The following is an 11,586-nucleotide window of genomic DNA, read 5'->3' as shown; positions in this document are numbered from 1 at the left end:
GGTTTGAAATCAGAAATAAATATCCTTTCAAAAGATGCCCCCAGTCTATGACGGTGCCGACTGGCATTTACGGGGCACGCACTGTGTATCTGATTGGGCAGCCCTGTGCAGGGTGCTTCACCCACTCGCTGTACCTCTTTTGACTGCAGAAGGGAGCACTTCGGGATTTTCCCCCAGAAGTCGTCATCGGGAACAAGCTTGTCGTCCATCAGGCGGTACGTGCAGTTGGTTTCTATTATGGCTGTTTCATACAGTTCATCTTCTTTTGGGTCTCCAGCGGCTTTGGGACACGAAAAATCAGAGCGTATTATGTTAGATGCTGAAATGGGGCTGGTTTTAGAAGAAAGAACTAGGGGAGAAGAAAGGATATTTGAGTCTTGTCATTCTCTGAAATACATTAAACTCTTACATTGGTAACTGGTTTGGCCACCCAGAAGCTTCCAGAAGTCTTTGGCTGCATGAGTATGCGTATTAATTCCTTCTTCGATAGTTTGGATATAAGTAGCTCTACAACCAAGTTCCCTCTTTGTCTGAATTAAAGTTGCAAGTTCTGAGGCCTGGAAAGAGAGAGGGACGCAATCACCTGGGCAGACAAGCCTGTGGCTGGATGGAGTGGCCCGCGCTGAAATCCAAGACCAGAAATGGTGCATGTGTGAAAGGAAGACCTGTGGCCAAGGGAGCCGGAGACAGTGGTGGTTGGGTATATTCAGCAAAGTCAAGAAAATGTAACTAAATTTCAGCTATCAATTCTTTAGAGCTCACGTTCTCAATCTGCAAATTCAACGGATCATGTAAATTTTAAAAACTACCCATTCTCTGGGCTTTCTCCCATTAGATCCTCATTTGAAGTCTGTAGCAGAATTTCATAGATGCTTGGGATAAGCAATTTTGAAGTGACGTGCTAGTCCCTTTCTTACACAAGAGTTAGAACAGATGAAGGACTTTAAAACTGGAGGGATAGGCCATAATCCCTCTAAAATAACACACTTAAGTACCCAGTGACAGCTTGTTTGAGAGACATTCAGGGAAATATCTATCCCTTCTTGCTCGAATGGGCGTTGGGCACTTGGGAAGCTTTGTGATCACGTGACAACTGGTAGAACATTCTAAGGTGTATAAAGGAGATGCTTAGTTAAACTATTCGTATTTTTCAGATACCAACCTTTGCCTTTTCGATGACATTTGCAAACTCTCCTACCCACAGGAAACAGTGATGGGGAGAGAGCAGGAGGAAGCAGTCCCCACTGTTGAGAGATGAGGCACGAGGCTCAACCAGTCTTGTCTGCACATGTCTTCTTCCTGAGCACGAGGCAAAGAGTCACTGACTTCCCAGAAAGAACTCCCCTAGCCACAGGAAGGACCAGGAAGGACCCCGTTTGAAGTGTCCCTTTCAATTCTAAAGTCTGGCCTACTAATCCTATTCCCATGACCGGGAGTGGCAGAGGGGGATTTAGAGTGACAGCATCATAGATCACATTCCCACTAGTGCTTTCCCACGTCGCCATGTTCTTAGGCCCACAATCAGTGTCCTGTTTCAGCACACAGATGCATCAGCTGGGGCTCCCTCCTCCAGGAAAGATGGCACCCACGCCCCCTTCCCTCATTCCCTCATCTCCTAGTTGCCTTCTCTCCACTGAACCAATGCCCTACATTTAATGACCGTGGCCAGCTTCCTCAGAAGTCTTCACTTGAAACCACAGGGGAGTCCTGAGGGGAATCGACACCTTCTCCTAGATGACTGCTGATGGTAGTCACACTGGTTGTGTAGTTTCTGGGTTAGGACCAGGAATAGAGGTTGGCTGTTTCAGCCTGTCACTGAGAAGGGCAGTGGTTATGGCAAAGCACACCAGAAATCCTTAGGGACGGACAGCCTATTTCATCCATCCTCTCCTGATGATTGATTACTCTCCAGCAGTTGCCTCTCGGACATAGCCAAGTCTGTGCTCATGGCCCAGAGCTAAGTCCCTTTGCTATGGACAGAAAGGGTGATGCGTGGAAGCCTGTTCTGCTTCATCAGCTTCGCTTGCCCTGGATTCCTCCTCCAAAGGTGCACCCATCTCCCCCTGGCCTCTGTGAGGGGAGCTGCGTGGACACAACACTGTGACGACTTATGGGGTCTGGTAACTGCATGACAGTGTATGTCAGGGGCCATGGGGCAAGGGGAGGCAGCCGCCGAAGCTGAGCTTCTCGAATGGGCGAGACCTTGGTTCAGATCAGCAGTGCTGCTCAAGCTGCTGACCTCAGGCATGTTACTTGCCCCTCTGAGCCTCAGTGGGTGCAGTGCCAGAGAGGAGGTAGCTCAGCGCCTGGTGCACAGTAGGTCCTCAGAGAGCGTGAGTTCCCTCCCATGAGAGGCAGTTAAGGGCAGTCAGGGCCCCTGAGGCTGACCAACTGCAACCCCTGGCCACTGTGTCACTCCTCTCCACTGCTCTGAAATACCTTTGACCTGCAGCAGCATCAGCTTCTTGTAGGGCAGGGCGCTGTTGTTAGAGTTCTGTTCTGTCAGGTTGACGCTTCGCAGGCTGACGTTGCTGAAGTTCTCCTTACTGGCCAAACCTGCCAGGGTGACTTCTGAGAAGTTGGAGTTGGAGGACACTGGAATAGAGAAACACAGAAACGCGGGGAGAAGCAAGATGTTCAAGTGAAATGACAATGTTTGCCATCAGAAATTATTCATGACTATCTTTTTCTTGTGTTTATTTATTTATTTTTTTATTCTTACCCGAAGACATACTTAGATTTTAGAGAAGGGGGAAGGGAGGGACAGAAACATCCATGTGAGAGAGAAACGTCGATCAGTTGCCTCTCATATGCACCCTGACCAGGGACCGAACCCACAACCTAGGCACGTGCCCTGACCAGAAACTGTACCAGTGACCTTTGGTTTATGGGACAACGCTCTAACCAACTGAGCCACACCAGCTGGAACTATCTTTTCCTTTTAACGTTAATGCAGAGGAGGAGCACACAGTCCAGTCTGATTTGACTACAAAATTCCATGCTCAACCACCGTACTAAGATTCATCCTCTCCTGACGATTACTCCCCAGGATCTTCCAACTCTGTATTGGAAGTTTAGACTGCTTCTTGACAAAGGTCACACCTCACCATGCGGAGACAAAACTTGAGTGAAAATGTGGTACGTTAGTATAAGATCAGGAGCTGGACTCATGTGTTGCAGTTCCACTCAACGCTGTTACAATTCCTAACAATGTTGAGATGTTGAAAAGGCATTCTCAAGGGAGACTGTTAGATGTCTTTCACCAAAATCCTTTATTTTCTATCAAAAGTAGAAAAGCAGGCATTCTACAAGGGATGGTTTAGTTCTAATGTTTTTCTGGAGGCAAAGCAATCAATTTGCTGATCTCTTGAGGTCCTTCCCTCTCTGCTCTCAACTCAAGACTCTAACAAGATGCTGAGTTTCCAGCGCGCCACCACGCGTGTGTGCCAGTCCCCAAGGAGGCATTCTCCGCACCCCCGGGAGTGGAGGTAGAGAAAATGTATGAAAAACTTGTTCCAATAAACCTTTATTTCTGCATCTCATTGTTTCTCTCTTAATATATATGCTAAAGAGAAATTCAGAACAATTATTTTGCTGGCATTAGGTTCTAATACTGAAGAAGAATAACACACCTGGACAATTCACAAGGCATAGTGATTCTGAAATATACTTTCTCAGTAAACCAGTTACACTGAAAAAGCTTAATCACTTTATCTAGATACTATATTTCTAAGAAAAACTTTAGCAAACAGGGTTATGAATGATACAGGAAAGGAAAAATTATGGGAAGAATATTCAAAACAGGATGATTACGCATGTCATTATCTCCACCAAGGAAACCTGTTTGAAAACTACAAAACCCCACCTTACTGTCTTACTGGCTCTGTCTCCAGTGAGACAGGCAGCTGCAGCCTCCCTCTCCTCTCACTGCTCCACCCCGCTCCCCCACTCCACCCAAGCCAGGCCCCAACTTCAAGGAACCTGAGGGTCCCATCAAAAACATTTTGCAAAGTACTGGTTTTTGCATTAATTAATAATACAAAAATATAGTTAGGCAAAGCAGTGATTTGGGACATTTTCCCTGTGAGAGATCAAATGATTTCCTCCTGAATAAGACTCTGGAGAATCACTGTGCTGAAAATGGCTGGATTACAAGGCCCAGAAACATCCTTCCCCTCCAACCTCTTGAAAGAAAATGCAGCAAATCAGGGTAATTTGCATTTTCCAACTAACAGATGCTCAAGGCTAGAAGAATTTCTGTGAAAACCTTTAAGTTCCAGGCAGATTTTCTGCAGGTGTGCAAGTATGTGCACACTTACTCATTTTTATTTAATGAGTGTCCTATGAGCGCTACTACTGGCCTTCGCCAGGCAGAAAGAGGAGGATGGAGACACAGCATCACCAGTTCCCGAGCACAGAAGCAGGACGGTGGTTCTAAATACTCACTCTTTTCTACTTTCATGCGCTTTGACTCCATGAAGGCAACGTTGAGTCTCTGCTCAGTGTATTCCTGGAGGAGGTCATCTCTGGCTGCCAGCATTTTCAGGGGGTTTTTGGAAGCCTGAACCCGGCGCTTGGGCCTGACTGCGCGCTTGTGCTCCGCCACTGAAGACGTCAACCTGAGGACAAAGTGAAGCTGTGGCCTCGGTCTGGAGTGTCATCTACCCCTGGTTTATTGAGGGTCTCTGACCTGAAGCATGGGCTCCACAATTTGATTCCCTGATTTCATTGTAAATCTTAGAACTCTTCCTCCCACCCGCCACTCGCCTGACATGAAGTCACAGAATCTTGGCGATAGAAGGGAGACTCAAGGAGAGTGCCATGGAGTGCAAGAGCCCAGACAATCCCAGGTAGGAAGTTCTTCCCTGACTCTATCACACCTGTATACCCATTCCAATTCTCCCCGTTGCAATAATACACACCTCTACTTCTTCTGTTACTAGCAAGTCCTTCAAGAATTACAGCCAGCCACGGATTCTCCATTTCGTCCTCATTCTTCCAGACTAACCTTTCTAATTACACAATAATTTTTCAGTTCCTTCAACAAGTTTCATAACGAGTCTCCTTGCAACCCATTGCCCCCCTTTGAAAAATAAGCACTATTTTGAAAAATAGATTGAAATCAAATAGGTTCACAACACCAGCTATGACTGCCACACACTCACACAACTCTCTGGGGCAGACGACCACACTTGGGGAGGTGCATGGACCCAGTCATGTGACTTCCCAACAGATTCCAGCTGCTGCTGCTGCTCTCAACTTCCAACTGCACAGGTCTATGTGCACATCTTCTTTATATACAATGTTGTCGTGTGTGTATACACGAACGTACGTATTTTAATTATATGTAATGATTTAAACAATGACATTTGGGAAATGGTTTTAAATAACCATGTATGCAAATACCCAAAATATTATTTAAACACAGGGAGTGGCAAATTGTTAATTTTCTTAAGGTAGCAAATTGAAAAAAAGGAACATATTGATACATACCAAAAAATGTACCAGGAGTGGCTTATGGAAAAATTTATGACGACTACACAGACTCCAGGAAGAGACTGTCACTCTGATAAATTTGTAGGAAACAGATAAATGTGGTCCAGAGCTGTGGGCTGAGCCAGTTCAGTGTATTTTCCCTGCCTCTGGTAAGAGTACCTCGCTCTGTCCCCTGCCTCCAACCCTGGCTCAGGAGGGGATCCAGACACCAGCTCCGTCCAGTCACCATCTTTCATCCCCTTGGCCACCATGATGGCTAAGTTAGGGGCGGGCTCAGACCCAAAAAAATCAAGCCTGGAACTTCTGGGAAGAGAAGCTGCCTGTGTGGGAGTGTCCAAGTGAGCAGCCCCAAATCCAGAGATAGGTGTGGCCGTCTCCTACCACTCAGTCACAGCCTGAAAACAGGCAAGCGTGGAACCACACCCTGAGTGCCCTCCAAGGCCCTGAGTTCTCAGCCACACTTTTCAGGGAGTGAACCTCAAAGCACCCTCACACCTTTCTTCTGCTAATGCCAGCTTGACCTGGCCTTCTTTCTGGTGCTCGAGACTGAGGGCACCATGAACTGCGCCCACTTTTCTCAGCTGGTTTAGTCACGTTCCTGTGTGAAGCCAGGCCTGTGGGCATCGTTGAGAACAGCCTCAGAGCTACTGATTTTATAAATCACTGCAAGTTAGGGAATATGCTTTATTGATTTTCCAGTTAGTTGTGTTAATTTGAGCCCATATGATCCAAATACTTTTTTAAAGTCATGAGTTTGGTATGTCAAAGAAAAGGCACAGAAATCTCTGCTAAATGGTGTTAGTCTAAAAATATGAAGAAGAATGTTGGACTTATGTGAGAAATCTGTGACACGGGGAGTGCGTGTAAGACTTCCTGCCTGAATGCACCCCTGGCCTGGGCGGGCACGTGTTGCCCACCCACAGCACTGTGTGGCTCGCTCGGAGAATACAGTCGCCCACCCTTATCCACGGTTTCACTTTCCATGGTTTTGGTTACCCACGGTCAACCACGGTGGGCAGAAAATTTCAGAAATAAACAATTCACAAGTTTTAAATTGTACACAGTCATTTTGAATAGCAGAATGAAATTTGCTGCCGTTTTGCTTCATCCTGGGACTCATCCACCCCGTAGATGCTCCTCACCCATTTGCCACTTAGTAGCCCCCTCAGTTACCAGATTGACAGTCCCAGTATTGCCGTGATTTGTGTTCAGGTCTCCTTTATTTGACTTAATAATGGCCCCAAAGCACAAGAGCAGTGATGCGGGCAGTTCGGATATGCCAGAGAGAAGCCATAGAGTGCTTCCTTTCAGTGAAAAGGTATGTATGTAGTACAAGAAAAAACATAGTGAAGGACTCATGGACACGAACAATGGTGTGGTGATTGCAGGGGGGAGGGGGATGTAAGGGGGCTAAATGGTAATGGAAAGAAATACAATTAAGAAATTAAAAAAAAGAAAAGAAAAAAACATAGTATTTGAAGAGTTTGGTACTCTCCACAGTTTCAGGAATCCACTGGGGTCTTGGAATGGTAATAATTTGGCTATACTGAAGTTCTATCACAGGTGTAACGCAGTAAGAGAGAAGAGCCTCGTGAAAATACTGAGTGGAGGCCGATGAGGGAGTCCGTTCTCAGTGGGTGAGAAACGGATTTGCAGTAACTTACTTGGGGACATAAGGGTCGAAAATAACATCAAAGTCTTCTTCCAGCTCCACAGGACTCCTTGGCACGGTATCGTCCATGCTGCGGTAAAATTTGGCAAAGGTTTCGTCATCGTCCAACTTCATCACCTCCTTCACAGATTTGCCGGTGACCGTGAGTACGGTTTCTTGCATCCCACCAGCTATTAATAAACAAGCAAATAAATGACATAAACTTTTGTAAAAACATTATTCCAACTGCACCTCACAATATCTTAAAAATTTTTTCCTCCTTAAGTAGAACAGATGGGAGTTCACCCTGAACTCTATTATTTTAAGTTCTGTTACAACAATACTCTCCAGTCTACTCTCCTGTGTTACTAAACTGAGCATAGTTTCATATATCATAACAGGGATATGCAGGGTCGTGTGGATGCTTCGAAGGCCTGCCTTGACTTCTCATGAAAGGGCTTCCAGTCTGAACTCAGCCTGCGCTGTGACGTGGTAGGAGAGAGCAAGGCGGGCCTTGCTGTACACGAGCCCACTACGCAACTTGTGCTACTTGAAGCAGAAGTAGCCTCAGCCTCATTCGAGGTCAGGGGCCAGCAAAATCTTCCTCTGCAAAGGGCCCCTAGTAAACATTTTAGACTTTGCATGGGACTCTAGATGGCCTGTGTTATAACTACTCAATCCTGCTGCTGTAGCACAAAAGTGGCTATTGACAATACCTTAACAGGTGGCCATGACTGTGTTCCAATAAAACTTTATTTACAGAAACAGGTGATGATCTAGACCCCTGGGCTAGATCACTGTTACATATATGTAATAAACTTTGAATTACTTGCCTTGCCAAATTAGTTATCTTATTATACTTAATATATTCCTAGTTTAAAATGGTTGTTTGTATTATTTCCAACCTATTGGGGGTCAGTGTCAATGATGGGGACTTGCTACATATTATTCTTTTATTTTGTAAATTCTGTTGACTTTTGTACTGAAATATTTATTTCAATGTATATTTACTAGAATTTTCTTTTAGAGATCATTTGTGATTATAATATATATCAGCTGCTACCTTTTTAGAAATTGACATATCCAATTTAAAGTTCATCAGGCCCAAGATTATGTTGATTTTGAGGAAGCATAATAATCTGCTTTCAGGGTTAAAAGCAAAATTAAGTCATGATTTGGCTGGGATGACGTCCCAAGGATTTAGATGTAAGAAGAAATGTTATTGGGGGTCCCCAAGTCAGCATATTGTCAAACGGACTGGAGCTTGGTGATACAGTCAGCCTTGGCCAGGAACTTCACTTTTAAAAAGACAACAACAAATATACTGCTGACAGCATAAATGAGCGCAATCGTATAGAAAGAAGACAATTTGGCTGAGGAGAAGGCCATCGCAACTGGGAGTTAGAGATTTTGAGAGAGGAGCAGGCTCTTTTCCTTGGCTACTCACTGAAATCCGAATCGCAGTGTGCTATAGGTATATAAACCAAAGCTTCCCTCTGGCTGCTGGCATGTACCTTTGTTATTCAGCCTTCTTAGGAAGGTTTCCAGCCTGTCCAACTTCAGGTCCGACTCTAACTGCATGTCTGGTCTGGCTTCGATATCTAGGCAAGCAGAAACCATCAATGAGAATACCACCGAGGACTCTTCTGATCGCACAGCCACGGGCGTGTCGGGGGCCTTGGTGACTTACCTTCCAGGGGTTTGGAAATGGGTGTTGTGCCCCTTGTCTTACTGCAAACTGGCGACGCTGTTGGTGTTATGGCACTGGGTGACGCCAAACCTGCGGACACAGAAGGGAGCTGTTTAGTATCTGAGGGTCATTGCTGGACATACCCCAGACCGTGCTGGATCTCTCTTATCTCTAATGTAGAATTTATAATGTATAGAATTTACACACAAACACACGTGCACACACAGGTACACTCGGCAGGTACCGTGACTTTGCAGGACAACTGCAAATGTAGATAGAATCTGACAGTTTCTAAGGACTGCAGTAGCTAACAGAACATTGTCCAAATTGAGCAATGAGGACAGGTGGGGAAACACGTCCATCACACGTAGATGGAATAAGAAAGTACGACAGGCTGTCAGAATCTCCTTAAAGGAATGGAGTGTGAGTTCTGAAGGCCCTTTGTGGTGGTGGGCACAGCTGAAGAGAAAGTCATTTGCACCATCTCCCACTGAGGAAGAGGAGAATGGGCTGTCACAGTGGCTGGCAAGTGGCTCCCTGCTCTGGAGTTTCTTCCCAGACTGAGGTGAGGTAGGGACAGCACAACCTTTGGGGGGATCACGCAGGAGTGTGGTTCCATTGAACAATAACTCAAGAGCGCTAACCTTTTAGAAGAAAGACATGGGAGAGCATACATTTAAGTTGACCTGTGATCTCTGGGAGGCCATCTCCACCTCGGGCGTGGCTGGGACCCAATGATACACTTTCTTGTGTATTTATCAAGAAGCAAGGTGGGGAATCTTTAAAAGGAGAAGAATGGTAAGGGGCATATGAAAGGGAAAGAAAGTAACTCCAGCATAAAAAAGGTATTTAGTTGGAACAAGAAATTTTAATAAAAACAAATCAGTATTTTGCCTCCCTACTTAAGTAGAAGGGTTTGGACAGGGAAATAATTAATACATTTACAACGAACAACATCAGGCGTTAATGTTCTTCATATTCATTTGTAATAAATGTGAAACCCTTGGATGCCAGTGCCACCTTAAGCATCCTTCGAAGAACATCTGAAGATGTCACTGTCACTTAAAGGAAAAATAAATGAATGAGTGGCTCTGCTCCTTCCTCCAGGACCTAGAGAAAGATGCATAATAGCATAAAATTTTTAAGGAAAAATACTGAAATACAGTTTAAAACTTAAGGTTTAGGTGATAGTCTAGAAGTCTTCAAGACGTACTTATTTTTACTTAATGAAGACAATAAAATTCACAAAATTTATCTTGGTTACTTAGAACTGCAAAGGGTTTACATCAGTGAGAAAGTAAATTTTCTTGAAAGATAATAAAGTTAGGTGAAATTTGATATCACAGTCCGGGGCAGTAAATCATTACCTACTAAAAGGATGCATAAAATGCATGGAAAGGTTCATTAGCATGGAGGTCATTAACTCTAGAGCTAATTAGCAGGCCTGACTCTTAAAGCAATCAGGAAACCTGGCCCTCTGTACTGCCAGGGCGCCCCCTGCTGCCCAGCACGCAAGAGACCTCTTTCCCAGCTAGAAATAAGTATTTTTCTGCAATGAAGGAGGGCAAACAGATTTAAATTACACAATGTTAAAACAAAGCACTCCCCACACCTCTTTTTAATGACTTCTGTGTGCAATAACCAGTCACCCACTCTCTTGTTCAAAGGTTTACTTTGAGTAGTTTTCTTCCAGAAGAATACTAGAATATCACAGAAACCTTTCAGAGCACGAATTGTTACAGAGGCTCTAGGAATACCAAAAACGGAGAAAGTGTTAATGAGGTTAGGGGAGAGTAGAGCTCTCTGCTGAGAAAGACTGAAAATGAGGGCGCAGCAGGCCTTTTGGCAACTCACTGACATGCAGTAGCTTGTGGCTACAAAATGTATATGAAAATTATTTCCTGACCAAGCCATATAGCAACTATTAAATGAAGATCCCTGACTTACTCAGGAAAGTGTGAGTGCAAATTCAGCCACTAAGAGATAGGAACTTCTTGAACTATGCTCCCCAAACCTACGTAAGAGCGAATCCCCCGCCTCTGATATCATTGTGGACAAGGGCAGGGGGATTTTGTAGTAAGGGCCCATTTGCAAATGAATTGTGATTTTTAAGATCGAAGAGGAAAAAAAGTCAAAGTAAAAAGTCATCAGGATAAAAGTGCAGGCCAGAGGTTGGAGGATCTGAGCTCTGGTTCAAGTTCTCAGCTTGAATTCTTCTTAACCAATGTGGGCCTCAAGGAGCTGCTTTTGTGAACACAGGGTGGGGCTCATGTGAAAGTAGCTGAACATGATTACACAGTTCTGTGACTTGGTGAAGATACTCAAATGCTACCTCGTTTTGCGAGAGTAAATTATCTGCTGTTATCTTTTGGCAATTCCAAGGTTAAGAATTTATTAGAGAGGATTCTTCCACCGAGATTTGCGTTAATCACAATTCAGGGGTTTCCCCTCCCTCTCTTCCTTCTGCAAATATCTATTATGAGACTGCCATGAGTTAGGCACTATGTATGAGGGAGGATCCTGAAAGATTTTGAGAAAAGGGAAAGATAAACCTACAGAACTGATGATAGTATAAATTAATTCTGAATGTGAAAACCTTTATCAGTAAGTTAGAACATTGGTTTTTAAGTAATAGCTTAGAAAATAAGGGTGTGCATATAGGAGACAAAGGGATCCCAAATTTTAACCATTTCCTACAGGGTATGGAGGCTCAAAGCACTGTGGTGACTTTACTAACCATGTGATTCCT

The 11,586-nt window shown here is 44.5% G+C and overlaps 1 protein-coding gene across 4 annotated transcripts in view; it reads right to left on the bottom strand.

Annotated features, from left to right (window-relative positions):
• Positions 1 to 11,586, bottom strand: part of SVIL (supervillin) — a 156,963-nt gene that overhangs the window by 24,981 nt on the left and 120,396 nt on the right. For all 4 annotated transcript variants that reach the window (XM_045182714.3, XM_045182719.3, XM_045182722.3 and 1 more), the window contains 8 exons: positions 8,838 to 8,927; positions 8,662 to 8,748; positions 7,161 to 7,338; positions 4,447 to 4,619; positions 2,440 to 2,595; positions 1,163 to 1,299; positions 410 to 557; positions 135 to 280 (listed from right to left, as the gene is read on the bottom strand). In XM_045182714.3, the coding sequence (XP_045038649.2) occupies positions 135 to 280; positions 410 to 557; positions 1,163 to 1,299; positions 2,440 to 2,595; positions 4,447 to 4,619; positions 7,161 to 7,338; positions 8,662 to 8,748; positions 8,838 to 8,927 (1,115 nt within the window). The remainder of the gene's footprint in view (positions 1 to 134; positions 281 to 409; positions 558 to 1,162; positions 1,300 to 2,439; positions 2,596 to 4,446; positions 4,620 to 7,160; positions 7,339 to 8,661; positions 8,749 to 8,837; positions 8,928 to 11,586) is intronic.

The sequence above is a fragment of the Desmodus rotundus genome, chromosome 4 (genome assembly GCF_022682495.2).
Source record: "Desmodus rotundus isolate HL8 chromosome 4, HLdesRot8A.1, whole genome shotgun sequence".
Taxonomy (NCBI): Eukaryota; Metazoa; Chordata; class Mammalia; order Chiroptera; family Phyllostomidae; genus Desmodus; species Desmodus rotundus.
The sequence above is the reverse complement of the archived record's forward strand: the minus strand, read 5'-3'. Positions and strand labels throughout refer to the sequence as shown.